At 37.6% G+C, this 17,131-nt stretch overlaps 1 protein-coding gene across 1 annotated transcript; it reads left to right on the top strand.

Moving 5' to 3' along the window:
• The first annotated feature begins 15,414 nt into the window (after window positions 1-15,414).
• On the top strand, window positions 15,415-16,239 carry LOC146719505 (uncharacterized). The gene has a single exon (XM_085490094.1). The coding sequence runs from the start codon at window positions 15,415-15,417 to the stop codon at window positions 16,237-16,239; it is 825 nt and encodes a 274-aa protein (XP_085346220.1).
• Window positions 16,240-17,131: the final 892 nt, after the last annotated feature.

The raw sequence follows: 17,131 nt of genomic DNA, 5'->3' as shown, positions 1-17,131 counted from the left end.
GGTCATCTTTTAAAAAAAATTTTTTTCGTTCATGAAAATTTCAAATTTTTTTTTTAAAGTTACGAAAAATCGTGTTACGTCCGGTTAAAGGAACACAGTAGCGCCCTAGGGAAAATTTCGCTATTGTTTCGATTTTTTCGCATTTTTTCAAATTTTTTTCGATATTTTTTTTGTTTTTTTTTAATTGTTTTTTAATTGACGAATAAATAAACTTGCGAGACGTACCGCGTTCCTAATACTCGTACCTACTAAAAGTACCAAAACTATTTTTGCTTATATTTTTTTATATTTTCTGCATAGAACACGGGCTGATGATAAAAACCATCTCGAAGGGAAAATTTCAAAAATTTTCCCTTTAATGTCGTAAATAGACTGTGTAAAAAATCATTGAAAAAGTTTGTTGTAAATTTAAAAAATTCCCTGGGAACAAGGGAAACTGAAAAAAGGGTTTTGGATTAAATTTTTTTCTTCCCTTTAAAAAATTTTGAAGTTTTGATTTTTAAAAAATTTTCCACAAAAATACAAAATTTGTTTTTTAACTTGTACGGCTACCCCCGTTACAAACGCCTCGGGGGCCCGATCCCCCGCCGCCACTTGGGGAGGGCGCCAAAGGCGCCCCTAAGCAAAATTTTAACTGTGACGGGCACCCTCCCCCGGGGGGCCCCCCACTACAACCCCCAGAGGCCCCCCAACGCCCCGGGCGTTACCCCACCACAGCCTCGGGGTTTAATGGGGGGAACCGCCGGCGGGTATAAGCCGGCTCACGGTGACCCGGGCCCCATCCTGCCCAGCCCTCCTACCCGGAAAGGGGCTTCTCGTTGTTACGCCGGGTTCCCGGGTTTTCGGGCCCCCCTCCCTTTTAGTAGGGGAAACGGGTTCTTTTTGTTCGCCGGGTTTCCCGGTTTCCGGGTCTTTCCGCAAAACCCCCCGGGAAAAGGGTTTCTCGTTTTTACGCCGGGTTCCCGGTTCCGGCTTTCCTGTTACACCCGGGCAACGGGTTTTCTTTGTTACGCGGGTTTTTCCCGGTTTTGGGTTCTTCTGTTCACCCGGGAAAACGGGTTCTCGTTTTTACCCCGGGGTTTCCCCCGGTTCCGGTCTCTTCCTGTTACAGCGGGAAACGGGTTTCTCGTTTTTACCCGGTTTCCCCGGGTTTTCCGGTCCCCCCTGTTAAAACCGGGCAAGGGTTTCCGTTGTTAGGGGCCCGGGTTTTCCCCGGGTTTCCCGGTCTTTCCCTTTTACACCCGGGCAACGGTTTCCGTTGTTACGCCGGTTTCCCGGGTTTCCGGTCTCTTCCTGTTACCCCGGGAAAAGGGGTTTCTCTTTGTACCCGGGGTTTCCCGGTTTGGGTTTCTTCTCCCAAAGGGTAACGCTCCGAAAACCCCGTACTTATTATACCGGGTAATTTTGTAAATTTTTTCCGGACCCCGCTACGCTATAGCCCCCTTATTTTTATATCGAGTAGTCAAAAGTTTCTCTTTTTTGGGCTTATCCCAAAAACAAACATTTTCGTTTATACCGAGTAGTCAATAATTTTCTCTTTTTGGGGCTTTATCCCAAAAAAATTTTCTTTTTAACCCGAGTAGTCAATAATTTCTCTATTTAGGTTTATCCCCAAAAATCTTTTGTTTACTTGTTTTTTTTGAATAAACCAAAAAAATTTTTGTTAAAAAGGGAATAAGCGAGTGGGAATCTCCCCTTCCCCCCAAATCCTGGAAGGGGCGAGCCTCCGGGGCGTGGGGAAAGGTGAACCGCCCCCTGGCGCCCAAACGTGGGGCCTGCCCAGGGGAGATCCCGACCCCTTTAAACCCTTCCGATGCCCCGGGGGTAATAAATATCAAAAACCGAAGCTTCCCTTTGGGCCAAAAAAGACAGGAACGATCCAAAAGGAATTTTAGACGAGGTCGCCGACCCCTCCGTCGTTTTGTCGGGCAAAAACCCCCCCTTTTTCGAACTACCTACCTGTCCCAAAAAAGTCAAAAGGGCCCCGGAACCCCAACCCAAAAACAAAGACGAAAACCCACCCCGACACCTTTTGAACCGGGCCCCGGATCTGGATCAGATCGAAAATGGGGGCCACCGGGGCAAGGCCCCCCCGGCTTTCCTCGAGCGTAGGAAAGCTGTGGGGGGCAGGCTCACCACGCCCAGATTTTTTTTGGGCCCCCAATCTTAGGGGAGACGCCCCTGCTGGGTATCGCAACACCCGCGATACCATAGCCGCGGGGCCGACTTTCGCCAAGCGCCCGCCAGCAAATCCCCAAGGGGAATGGGGAAATGAAAAGGACATCCAGGGCTCAAAAAACGCCTAAAAGTCCTTCCCAAAAAATACCCACCGAGGTCCTGACCATGATTTCGGGCGCGGGGTATTCACCCTAACCAAAAGGAAAGCCACGAAACATGGTCCGGATACCAAATTTTACTCCGTGGCGGACGTGCTCAGCGTGGGGGTCTGAGCTCCCAGCCACCCATTCGCCAACCCTACGACCGCCGTTTGGGAGGGGGTTTTGAAAGGGGTACCGTTTCTAACGCCTGCGGGCCGATCACCCGCCCGCCACTTGAGGCATGGGCCTAAGGCGCCCCTAGCACAAAAACTTAACTGATGCAGGGTCACCCCCCCCCGGGGGGCCCCCATACAACCCCAAGGCGCCCCATACGACGCCGGCGTTACCCCAACCCCCCCCAGCCTCGAGGTTGTTGGGGAACGCGGGATATATAAGGGGCCGGGTCGACGGATGAGCCGGGGACCCCCGTCCAGACTCCTAGCCAGGGAACGGGTTCTCGTTGTTTGCCGGGTTTTCCGGTTTCGGGCCCCCACCTTAGTATCGGGCAACGGGTTTTCGTTGTTACGCCGGGGTTTCCCGGTTTCGGTCTTCCGCTACACGCCGGGGCAACGGGTTTTCGTTGTTTTTCGCCGGGTTTCCCGGTTTTCCCGGCTTTCCCGTTAAACCCCGGGGAACGGGTTTCTCGTTGTTACGCCGGGTTTCCCCCGGTTCCGGGTCTCTTCCTGTTACACGCGGCAACGGGTTTCTCGTTGTTTTCGCCGGGGGTTTTCCCGGTTTCCGGGCTTTCCTGTTTTCCCCGGGCAACGGGTTTCTGTTGTTCCCGGGGTTTTCCCGGTTTCCGGGTTTTTTTTTACCCCGGGCAAAAGGGGTTTTTCGTTGTTACGCCCGGGTTTCCCGGTTTCCTTCTTCCCGTTACCGCCGGGGGAGGGTTTCTCGTGTTCGGCCGGGTTTTCCCGGTTTCCGGCTCTTCCTGTTAACGCCGGGCAAAGGGTTTCTCGTTTTTACGCCGGGTTTTCCGGTTTCCGGGCTCTTCTGCTATACCCGGGGGGGTTTTTTCGTCATTACGCCGGGGTTTCCCCTTTCCGGTTTCTTCGCCCTAGGCTATACGCCCCGTACACCGACTCTATTATACGGGGAATTGTAAACTTTTCCGGACACCCTACAGGATACCCTCCTTATTTTTTTTTATACCCAGTGTCAATAGTTTCTCTATTTAGGGGGTTTTTCCAAAACATTTGTTTTTACCGAGAGTCAATAAGTTTCTCTATAGGGGCTTTATGCAACAAAAATTTTGTTTTTTACCCATATCAATAAGTTTCTTTTTAGGCTTTAGCCCCAAAAATCATTTTGTTTTACTTGTTTCTTTTGAATTAAAAAACCAAGTATGGTTTAATAAGGAAAAGCGAGTTGAATCTCCCCCTTCCCCCCAAAACCCCGGAACCGGCGGCCGATCCGCGGCGTCGGGAAAAAGGGAACCCTTACAACTAAAAGCAAATTTTCTTATACATTGCTTTTTCAAACTTTTCAAGATTACTGTTTTTAGAAAAATTTAAAAACTTTTATGAAATTGATAGACATTGGACGTTAAAAAAGGTATTTTTTCTTATCATTTTTTTGCTAATTTTTTTCTTTTAACCTATTACAAAAATTTTTTTAAAGGTTTCTTGTACTTGAATTGTTTTTTTTTCTAAAAAATAATTTTTATTTAAAACAAAGAAGGGCAAGTGGACCATGTTTCAACAATCTAGGGCAAAAGTATAAGGCCCTGAACATTTGATAAAATATTCTTTTCCCTAAAATATGCATATTTTTGAACAAAGTATTCGAGGGTTTCAATGAATAAATTTTATAATCTGATAATGCAGGGCTGCTAAAATTTGAATACGCGGATAAGGCCCTGAAATGTTTTGTAAATTTTGTTTTCAAAATTTTTAAAACAAATTGGTCCGGTGTATAATAAAAATTTTTTTTAATTCGTGGGTTTTTAGATTCAATGTCCCAAACTTTTTGGCAACGGGAAAATCTTTCCACAAAATTTTTCAAAAACTAATTGATTATTAATATCATTTTTTTCAGTCCGGGAAACATGATTTTTTTTTCCCCCTTTATCCCAAAAAAATAATTAATTTTTAACTACGCCTAGAAAAACAAGATGCATGCCATCGAGAGGGAAATTGAGATACGGGAAAACCAATATTTTGCTTTTTGAAAACTTTATCTTTTTGGAATTCCCTTTAAATTTATTTATAAATAAAATCAGTTTCCGAAAATTTTTTGCATTTTTTTGTAAAAAAAATCATTCTTCCATTAACAAGTCCCTCTGAATGCTTTTTTGCAGGCTTTTGCCCGTAGCCTTTTACAAAAAAAATGATTTTGCAAAGGAGCATACAAAAAAGTTTTCCACCTTTTTTATTATTTTTTATTTAGTTAAAACCATTTTGATTTCTAAATGTTTGAACTCTGTTATAAAGCTCAGATTTTGTAACAATTGGTTCTTTATACATAGGCTGTGTTTTTCTTGTGTCCGTGATATATCCAGCCGCCAAAGGGTGTTTTTTTTTGTTAATTTTTATCGAACCAGATTTGAGATCTATGGAGTCTAACGGTAAGTGCCAGAGCATTGAGCTTTGAAGAATTAGATACGGTTAAACCATCAATGTTAGTTAAGAGGTTGGGAATTACTATTTTTTCTACATTTTGCATCAAATTGTTTTTGAATATTTAAATTTATTAATATATCAGCCTACGAGTCCATTCTCTATGCCAAATGTGACAAAAGAAACCTGGAGGAGGGAAACACTTATTAAGTTCATATGGACATGAATCTTGCTTGTTTTTAAAAGAGCACGTTCGGAGTCGTTTGCTAATCGTGGAAATATCACTCGTAGAATACCCAACAATCATCATGGCAGAGTTTGACTACCCTAAGCAAATGTCTGTATTTTAAAAAACATTGTTTCCACGCGTTAACTATGAAATCATTTACCAATAGGGAGATTATTAAATAAATTTCAAAGGATAAGAATTCTGAACAGTTAATTTCTTCAATCACATCCAATATATTCCAATGGTTCAATCTAATTTTTTGTTTCATGGAATCTCGGGACGGGAATCACATTATCATGCGTGTCAAATTGTTTGGTTTTTCATTATGTTATTTGCAGTATGTACATTTATTATTTGTCGTATTTAAATTTTGGACAAGTATCTACATATTATAATTGTTTTTTTGTTATTAGGCAAAATTATCGTCTGCTGAATTAATTGTCGATTCAAACTGCAGAGATGTGTATAATTCTTTTTTTACATCAGTCTCATATGACGTTTGTAACAAAAGACATTTTCTAATTTAGCCCATTATTTTTTTAAAATTTTTTATTCAGTATTGCTATTATTGTACTTGAAAAAAAAAATCACTGAAAAAAAAAAAATTTTTAAATGGATGTTATTTAATACGTATTTTTTAAGTTTTTAGGGATTTAACGTTATTAAAATAATATATATAACACAATAATACTTAATGGAGGAATTGAAAGCCCCAACAGGAGATCCTTTGTTCAGTTATAAATAAAGATGAATTTAAAATTTAATTTTTAAAACGACTTAAAACCTCCAATAAGCCCAACAAACAATTTTTATTATATATTGGGATTTTTGCGATTATATTAACGACATAAATAGCTGATAATCAGTCCTTGTACGGACGCCGGGGCCCGGAGGCGTCGGTGTCCTCCCACTAAAACCAATAACGAAGTCGATGTGTGCTGGCATCGACCTTTGGTAGTTAAAATGCGTCGGGGGTTCCCGGTCTTTTCTCCGGGGGGCAGCCCTCTTTTGTTTCGTTTTCGGACGGGGTCGTCGAAAAAACCCAGCCAAATACTCGTAGAAAAGGCAGTAGGGGGGGCCGCCGATAAAACGGGGAGAAAAAAAGCGATACTCCGCCATGATTTTAAAGCCGGGATTAGTGGTTTTTGGACGGTTCAGCGCCTTTTTTGCCTTGACGTTAAGGCCTTGCACCGAAATCGGCCCCAAAGTGGCCTGTGAGCCCCCATAGTGTATATCGGTCGTGAATAAAGACTTTTCAACCCCATAAATTTATTTTTCCCAAAGGCTCGCGCCCTCCCATTGGGAGAGAAATTCCCAATTCCAAAAAATTTTGGTTTCCCGAGCCCATCGGGGCCCCGCGACAGTGACAATTTGGGGATCCACGGCAACGCCGCCTCAATTATCGTTGTATTACTACCCAGGTGTCATTCCCCGGGGGAACACGTAAAGCGGGGGCATTGGGGCTCAAGCAATGTATTTCAATTTAGTGTCAGGAAAATTGTGCTGTAGGATGGGGGTATTTTGGGCCGAACAAAAGGTGACGCTCAAATCAACACCGCTCTTGGGAAATTTTAAAAAAATCGGAAAAAAAGGCAATCTACGGGAATCGGCGATCCCGCCGCAAAAATGAAGGGAATTTCTGATACGAGCAAAATGCAAGGTATCGTTCGCAACCGAGGCTTTGTCGCCACCCCCAAATATTTCACGAGGACCCATTCCGCTTGGAAGCAGCATATTATACCCCCTTGATTTTGCCGAATGGGAAAGGGGCCGTGGAACCCCAAGCGAAATTCCCCTCCCGAGCCGTATCCATTAGCCATTTTAAAAAAGCCTTCACATCCGGCAGCGTTTAACTTCCCCGTATAAGCTTTCCAGATTTTCCCGGGGAATTAGCGATTGGGAATTTGCGATAATTCAAGCGTGATAAACGAGAACGTGTCTCGTAGATGAAATCGCGCAAAATTTTTCATTCCCGCTGAAGGGCGACCGGGGTTTTAACGGGAAAAACTCGGTTGTCGATTCGAATTTTAAGGGGCCCGGGACTATATAGCACGCTACGATAACAAAAGACGCTTGGTGCAGGATATTCACGAGTGCACCTCCGCGATTAATTCCGAATCCGCGTCCCCGCTCGCGTTAAGAGTAAAGCGAAAGTGGCAATAAAGCTTAAAAATTGGGGGCGGGGCCATTATTCATAATGGTGTTTTTTAGTTTTTACAATTCCGCTATTTTTTCTCGTTTTTCTACTATATTTATTTTATTTCATTATTTTTACTATGAAAACCGCTTTTGTAGAAAGAAGTTGTTGATTTATCGTTGTCTCTTTTCATATGCAGATTCATTGTTGTTTTGTTTATTTTTGTTTCATAATTTGTTATTTTTTGAAATAATTTTTAAAATTATTTTTATTTTTTTATTATTTCCCTTATTTATATATATGTATATTGTCCATAATTCTTATAATTTCTTTTCTTTTAATTGCATCTTTTGCTATTTTTTATTTGTTTTCTAATCTTTTTTAACAGGTTATTAAATATCTAACATCTCTTTTCCATTACCTTCTCCATTTTTCATTATTCCTTCTCTCGTAGATCTACCTACTTATTTTCTAATTTTTGTTTTGTCTTTATTTTCTTTTAATTTGTTTTGTTATTGTTCAAATCATTTTATAACTCTCTCAATACTTTGTTCAAATATAATCTGTTTTAGTGCTTTAATGAAAAATTAAATAATATATTATTTAATTGCATTTAAAATTATGTTATATTCTTTATTATCATAATATAAATATAAGATATATAAATAGATATATAAATTTGTTGTGTGCCTCGGGAGAGACACTTAAGGGTCGCGCCAAATTGGGATGGGAATCCGGGGCGTCAGGACTTGTCGGGTGTTTGTAGATAATGCACTACACTTTTTGTATTAAATTTTTTATTCAACTTCAACCACTTGGTCTTTATTTTATTCCACTATTAATACACTGAAGCTTTATCGTGTGTGCGGCACTGACTTTCTATTACTCCGCGTATCGCGCACAACTGCGAGTCGATGCTAGGTGCGCGCGCGGTTTAGCGAGATCGTGGTTAGAGCGATTATTTGTGTCTGCGACTGAGCGAGCTGTCGCGTCTCTACTCTCTTTTTATATCGTTGTTTTTTGGAGTTTTTCCCGATCGGAAGGGGTGCCTGGCAACAGGTTTCCCCGGTCGAGAATCTAGGTGCAAGCGAAGCAGATTCAAAGTCCTTCTGCTTTGCTTGCACGTTGATCAATTTCTGTTCCGCGTATATCTCGCATTGTATGCGTTTTTAACGCGGTCATTATCTGTCGTAATTCTGATTTCGCGTATACCTCGCATCGTATGCGTTTTTTAACGCGGTCATTATCTGTCGTAATTCTGATTCCGCGTATACCTCGCATCGTATGCGTTTTTTAACGCGGTCAGTGTCTGTCGTAATTGCGGATGCAATACGAGTACCCATTTCTTAATATTAGTTAACTTTTAATAGTTATATCTATTGTATATCTTTGGGGGATATAACAAATTTATAAAGAAAACGCAATTTTATATTTTGTTTCTTAGTATTTATTAAAATGTTTTATAACATAAATATTACACAAACAATTTTCACGTATTTGTAATGTTTTTCTACATATTTTAAATTTTTTGTGAATTTAGCCAATTACATCGCCCAAGTTTTATTAATTTTATGAGGGAAATTGCAGAATCACAAACAGATGATGATCTACGTTACTTGCATAATTGGGATTTGGAAAAGCATTGTCCTCTCATAAAAATAATACGAGATTATAGTCATCCGGTGTACGAAACATTTTTCCGATGGTCCATAGAAAATATTAATGAATTAGAGATTGATTGCTTACCTATTACTTATATTACAGAAACATATCCCGATTTTTACGATTTTTTTATATTCCATGGTATGCGCAAATTCAAGCAGAAAATCAAAACTATTATTTTTTCAAGAGCATAGTTGGATGATATTCAATATGCAACAAATTGATAAATATCGATCATTGACTCATTATGACTTATTACTCGTCTTCATTTTACACACACATACACACAATTGATATTATTTTATATTTTTGTCTATTTTATTCATTATCGTATAAAAATCTGAAATATTCATTATATATAATTATAATAGTTTTAAAATGTTTTGTGTAATGTTCTGCATTATTTAATATATAATTAAGGTATACATCAGTGTTTTTTATATTATATCAATCAATATTAAAATTATATATTTATAAATATGTATTTTATGCTAATAATAATAAAAATTATAAAAAAGTTAATTATATTTATAAAATTAATATAATAATAAGTGCAAAGTAACATACAATTTTCGTAACATTACATGTTACAGAAATTACACTAATTAATAAAAATAATTGTGAAGAAGTTAATCGGAATACAATTAGAAAATATGGTTGCAAAGTCAATGTAATAGCTATCAGATGTTTTAGTGAAATCAGCAGTGCGCTGTCGAAGGAGATCATAAAATAAATAAGATTATTTTTGCCAAGTTATAGATTTTCTGCCTTAATACTAAATATCATATTTTAAATTATTACTGTGATGAAACCTAGACTAGTGATACCAAAAATTATTGTTACAATTAATTATGTTTAAAAATATTGGAAATTATGTATGAAAAATGTGTCATATTTCATGGTTTTTGAGAGAATGTGGATCATGTGCTGATTTTTTATTCTGAGCATTATAAAGAAGAATGTATACGTGCGTGCGTGCGTGCGTGCGTGCGTGCGTGCGTGCGCGTGCGCGCGTGTGTGTGTGTGTGTGTGTGTGGTAATACACTTTTTTTTTGGATAGCTAGATAGCGTTTATGTGTTCAAACATGTAACTATTTCACAATCTTTTTATACATTACATTCAAATAACGTTTATTTATTATAAATAAATCACATCCGTGTCTCACCTCATGTAATATATGTATATATATGTATGTTATATAATACAGGGATTTTCCGGAAAGTAATGCGTCGCATTTTTTTGTGACGCGACTATACATCGCAGAGCGATGGGACCGGTTGGGGAGGAAGGGGGTACCCTTAGCTTTCCAACGGTAGGTCGCTCAATTGTTTCCATGCGCTTGGAGGATTAGGACGGCTTATTCTGTGAACATCTGCTTAGTGGTCGCGTCGAACTTGTGATAGAGAGAACGATAGAGCAACGCTATGCGATAAAGTTTTGCGTGAAGCTGGACAAGACGCCGCTGGAAACTTTTGAAATGCTCAAGAAAGTTTTCGGGGACGATTGCCTTTCCAAATCGCAGTCAAACAGATGGCACAAGATGTTTAGAGAAGGTCGGAAGGAGGTCGCCGACGAGGCCCGCGCAGGACGCCCGTCAACATCGCGAACGGACGACAATGTGACTCGTGTGCGCCAATTATTGAATTCAGACCGTCGAATGAATGTTCGCTTAATGTCGGAATTATTGAACTTGCCGAAAACGATTGTTCACGAGATTGTATCGGAAGACTTGGCCATGCGGAAGATTTGCGCAAAACTTGTGCCCAGAGTGTTGACCGATGCGCAAAAGCAACACCGAGTGGAAGTTTGTGAAGAACTCAAGCAACTCTGTGCAGATAATCCCAATTTCTTTTTTTTATTTCCTCGGCTGAAAAGGGAGCTCAAAGGACAACAGCTCGAGTCGGTTGACAACGTACAAGCTACTTCGACGGCCTCCCTGAACAGCATCCCAGTCAAGGAGTTCCAGAAATCTTATGACGCATGGAAATCGCGTTGGCAAAAATGTATTGACGCAGAAGGGTCATACTTCGAACAATTTTAAGTTGTTTTACCTATGCGATCAATAAATTCTTTTTTAAAAAAATGCGACGCATTACTTTCCGGAATAACCCTGTATATGTATGTTAAGTTTTTAAATTAATTTTTTTTGTCGCAAGTCTTTAATGTTTATATTTTTGTTATTGCAAGTTTTTAATGTCATTATATATTTTAAATACATTATTTTTCATATATGTTTTAAGATTCTGTAAGGTTTTGGAGATATAGTTTTTGACGCGGACTTAACAACTTTTTTTACCTTTTTTAAAATGAAATTTTTTATACATATACAAAACATTTATGAGTTCATTATAAAAAATTCCGAAGAAAACCAAAAAAAGCTTGTTACATAAGATTCACTCTAAAACGATTTTTAATAATTATAAAGTGATAAAGTCAAATTGTATTTGCATTATGATAAGTAATGAACAAACTATCAATACGTTACCTTAAAGAATTGATAATCCTAACTCTTTGATTACTGTGGAATGTGAATGTCCAAAGCTCTTAGGTTATATTTCAGTCAATTAACAATCAAAGAGCTTTATCACAATAAGCGTAGACCTATAATATTTAATTACACGCTATGGTTAATAAGTCCAATATCAGAACACGATAAAATGTTTTATTTCCTTTATTAAATTTAATTAATTTATTATTAAGAAATAGAATTGTAATATTTTCAAGTATTCTACAAAGTCAATGATATTTTACAAAAATAATAAAATTTTAATAACTTAAATTGTATATATTTGTTGCACGTAACGTTTTCACCAACAGATTTAGAATATAATCATGTTAAATCATTATATTCCTTATTAATTTGATTGCATAGAAAATATTTAATTATCACGCACATGATTTTATATAATAAACAATTATCTCATCAATATGAATATGTGCAGATATAATATAATAAATATAAATATGTGAATATATTATTCTGTTTGCAATTTTTAATTATTAAATTATATTATTTCCAAATTATATGCATAATAGATATGCAACAAAACTATTATTATTAACAATATATATTTGCAATCCAGATATTATATGAAACTATTCACACACAAGAAAAATAATATTTTGAAAAGTAATTGCTGGTGTACGATTACATTTTTGTTTAATTGGCAAACAAATATTTAATAAAATTTATTAATTTAAAAAAAGGAAAAAGAAAAATGAATCTTTTCAATATAAAAAAAATATAAATATATAAATAAATATATAATAACAAAATATATACATTCTAAGCATTTAAATAATAATACAATTTTAAAACAAGACCATTTATATAAATATTTATATACAACGTATTCTAATTATGTTATTCAATATTTTTCAATATTTCTCTCTAATAATTTATTTATAATAAATAAACACAATTTGAATGTAATACGTGATTGCCATTTTCCAAATTATGTAAGCGATTATCTAATCGTGTACATAAATATTTATTTTACTATTATTTTGTAAATATATCTAAAACGATAACTTTAGAATGTTTTAAATATATATCAATTGAGATATTTCATTTGAAATATTTTTAATATATACTATGATGAAATATTTCAATTGTAACATTTATGAATTATATCAAAAACAAATACGTAAAATGTATCATTTGAAATCTAAATGAAACAATTTGAAACATTGCATGTATATTTCATGTTTAGTGGGTTAACGTTAACAGGAATTTTCAAGATCTCTGCAAGGTCAAATGAATATCAGCATCATCTGTCTTTCTTCAAATCCTATGGTGTTTGTTTGAAACATTTTTTCGTCTTGCATATTTAACAAGTTTATTTAAATGTCGTAGGACGTTTTATTATCAATAAATCATCAATGCCTCTTAAAAATTCTTGTTTAATCTGTAAGTAAATCCTGTATTTATAAATCTTGTTTGTACAGAAATACCTATTTCATAAGTAAATTTTGTACTTATTAAATATCTCGAAAGTATATAGAAAAATTTCAAACAAAAGTTGTTTAGTTTAAAGGGAAAACAAAGATAGGCATTTAACTTCGATTGGTATTCATCATTTTGTGCATAAAAACCTTGAGGTAAGATTATTGAATCAAATATATAGTGAAGAATCGATAAATTAAAAAAAAATAGAATATTTCTATTTATAAAAAAAATTAGATTTACTTCAAATTTTCGATTATGATTTTTAATTTTAAGAAATTTTAGGTCTACTGCAATGATGATTTATTTACAATAATAATAAATAAATACTATTTTGACGTGTCAATGTGATTACGTGAATTACAAGTACTATACAAAAGAAAAATGAACAGATGTAATTTCATTTCTTTTTAACTGCAGTTTCTGAAGTATTGTTTCATTAGTGTAATAATTTTGAATCTTTGCATATGTTTATTAAAATAATTTATAATGTATTTATATAACTTTTTTATTTTACAGATCCGGAAAAATAAAAAAAAATTAATCGGCTGCTCAGGCGCTGTATAAAAGCTGCCATAAGCGCTGAATTAGAACATCGGCTGCTAATAGCGCTGAATTTTGGCTTGCCCTAGACGCCTGCATCCAATTACAAAAATTAATTTTGTTCGGCCTATTACGTATCCAAACTAAAATTATTCGCTATTATAGCGTTTTCGTCTGTAATAGCGCAGATTTTTGGCTTGCCCGTGGCGCCTATACAATTAGAAAAAGTATTTTTGTTTTGGGTCTATTACACATCCAAATTAACAGTATTCGCTTTTGTAGCATTTTAGTCTGCAATATCTCAGACCTTTCGCCTGCTCTAGGCGTCTAATTAGAAAAATCTTATTTGATACTTGCATTACTAGAAGGCTGCCTTAAACGCCGTATATCTATAACTAAAACTGTCCCAAACAACTGAAAATGGATCATCAGTGTCACAAGTTCCATTATGGCAATAAGGAAAAGAATATTTTGGCTTTCAAAGAATGGTTGACGGAAACGATGATAGACAGTTTCCATGCGCTACTCGAGAGCAATTCTGATTATGCACCTCGACCTGTATGGTTGACAATATTTCCCGATCAGATTGTTCCACTGAATAATTCAAAGAAGAAGCATTTGCAAATACTGCACACGAATTTTGGTGGTGGACATTGAGTTGCTTGCCATTACGATGCAAAATCTATTATTATATATGATTCTCATGAAGGTAGTCGTAATGCAAATATATATAATTTGAATGGAGAAATTCGAATTTTTGTGGACAGATTATTTCCCTTTCATGATTGTCAAAACAATCTAATAGTTTTTCCTAAAGTTCAGTCGCAAGGTGACGGTTATAATTGTGGTCCTATGGCAATTGCGATTGTTACATCTATTCTGTTTGGCGTAAATCCTTGCATCGTGACGTATAATCAATCGTTGCTAAGACCTCATTTGTCCGCAATGTTTAAAAACAAACAATAATTCATTTTCCGTACCTCTATGATTCAATTGCTCCATTAACGCTACTGCCGTTGGAGACATTGAAAAGACGAGAGAGGGATGCACTGAGAAAAAGACTTGCACGTAGTAAGGAAACTGAGGAACAGCGTTCGAAACGAATCGAAAAAGATGCTTTTTGTCACAAAGAAAAATATTTTATGAATCCTGCAACAAAACGTCAGATAATGCGTGATCAGTACCATAAGGATCCTGAAACAAAACGTCAGATAATGCGTGATCAGTACCATAAGGATCCTGAAACAAAACGTCAGATAATGCATGATCAGTACCATAAGGATCCTGAAACAAAACGTCAGATGGTGCGTGATCAGTACCATAAGGATCCTGAAACAAAACGTCAGATGGTGCGTGATCAGTACCATAAGGATCCTGAAACAAAACGTCAGTTGATGCGTGATCAGTACCATAAGGATTCTGAAACAAAACGTCAGATGGTGCGTGATCAGTACCATAAGGATCCTGAAACAAAACTTCAGATGGTGCGTGATCAGTACCAAAAGGATCCTGAAACAAAGCGTCAAAAAATGCGTGATATAACGTTCGCAACGCTCGTACCCAGACGAAAACACAATGCGATGCCTCTCACTCGCACCCGCATGCTCTCCGGTCCGATGAGCTGGTCGCCGCTCATAATTTTTGGATTCGACGGATTCAACTTAATCTATTTGCTGACGACATAGCTAGCCTAAAACAACTACGTTGCGTCTCAAAAACTAGTCTATTAGCTTCGCTTTCTCCTTACATAGACAGAGACAGCTTGTTACGCGTTCGAGGCCGATTAAAGCACGCAAGCCTGTCAGATGACGCTAAACATCCGCTAATTTTAAAATCACATCCATTGGTCCACCTCCTTATCAAACAGATTCATGTTGCGGCCCTACACGCCGGTCCGCAACTCACACTCACGCTCCTGCGACAACAGTATTGGCTAATTCGCGCTCGCGCCACTGTGCGTACCGTCCTCTACCAATGTATTGTGTGCACACGGGAGAATGCACGCGTGCCCGAACAGCTTATGGGCGACCTGCCGGATTTCCCCGTGAACCCGACTTCACGCGCCTTTAATCATACCGGCGTCGATTACGCGGGTCCGTTACTAGTGCGTACGACTAAAGGTCGTGGTCATAAAGCCCAAAAAGCTTACCTCGCAATTTTTGTATGCATGACCACAAAAGCACTGCACCTAGACGCAGTATCGGATTATACTACCGCGTCGTTCCTTGCCGCGTATCATCGTTTTACCGCACGTCGTGGCATTCCGCATGCAATGTACTCCGATCACGGTACCACGTTTCAAGATGCCGATCAAGAGCTTACGGCCTCCTTCCATGCAGCCACGCGTGATCCAGCATTTCAAAATTACATAGCTCAAGAAAATACTGCATGGCATTTCATACCTCCCGCTGCGCCGCAATTCGGAGGCCTATGGGAGGCTGCCGTACGCTCTGTGAAACATCACATTAAACGCGCTATTGGAACGCACACCTTAACGTTCGAAGAGATAACCACATTACTATGCCGTATCGAACTTTTCTTAAATTCTCGTCCCATCGCTTCCGTGTCCGACGCTTTAGACGATTATACCGCTCTGACTCCGGGTCATTTTTTGATCGGCGCATCCTTAAGCTCGATCCCGGAGCCGAGCTTACTCGAACTCGCCGAAAATCGTTTATCTCGCTGGCAACTAGTGCAGCAATTAAGCGAACGCGTCTGGAAAGCATGGAAAGATACGTATTTGAATACCTTACAACAACGCCCTAAATGGCGTTCTGTACAAACTCTAGCCACACCCGGTAGATTAGTCTTACTTCGCGATCCACTTGCCCCTCCAAGTCGATAGAAGCTTGGGCGTATAGTTAAATGCCATCCAGGCAGCGATCGGCTCGTTCGAGTCGTTACTGTTAAAACGGCTGAATCCGAGTTCAAACGCCCCATTACAAAACTTTGTTTTCTTCCGGTCGACATCAACAATGATAGCAAACATCATTCCGCCATGGCGGGCGGCATTGGATTGTAACTGTCCGATTGAATATTGTAAATTTACGTTAAATTAGTCTATAAGTTAAGATTGTAAGAAATTTGTAAGGTTTGGGTACGCTCCTCAAAAGCGCCTTTAATCCCTGAGGGGGCAAATAAAGTATTGAATTGAAATTGAATGTGGACCACTTATTGCTGACACAGAAAACTCTATAAGTCAGTATAAAGAGATAATTATTCATAAATATACTTTGTCACTTATCGTAAAGCTGATCGTTATGCGTTGTTAAAAAATAGAAAAGTTGTGCAAATTTATAATATTATTCTTAAAAATGCACAAGAAATACACTGTGTCGATTTAATTTGTAAGCAATTTACAAAATATTGCAATTACTTTAGATATCCTTGTGAATCTCAAAGGTTAAAAATATATAGAATGTATAAATTGGAAAAAACATTTAAAGTAATTAAATTATCAGAAATAGAAGCTAAATGCATTCTATTTAAAGATAACATTTCACATATTGGATATCCTCTTTTACACACAATTACTGTATAAATTTAAGTGATAAATATAAGGCCAACTTATCGAGCTGAATATTCGAGATGTTCAGTCAACTACCATTTATTACATGTATAAATTATAAAACTACAGTCATTATATTAAAACTAACGCAAATTACAATCATTCTATAAACGTTTCGACCGCACGCGGTCTTCTTCAGTATAATTATTGAAATATAAATTCTTACAAT

Source organism: Nylanderia fulva, unplaced genomic scaffold (assembly GCF_048542155.1).
Source record: "Nylanderia fulva isolate GAGA-0341 unplaced genomic scaffold, ASM4854215v1 Scaffold966, whole genome shotgun sequence".
NCBI classification, from domain to species: Eukaryota; Metazoa; Arthropoda; class Insecta; order Hymenoptera; family Formicidae; genus Nylanderia; species Nylanderia fulva.
This window is presented reverse-complemented; position numbering and strand designations above follow the sequence as displayed.

Bases quoted from the DNA above. Each gene is read 5' to 3' on its own strand.
- LOC146719505 (XM_085490094.1), top strand. From the start codon at position 15,415: ATGGGCGACCTGCCGGATTTCCCCGTGAACCCGACTTCACGCGCCTTT.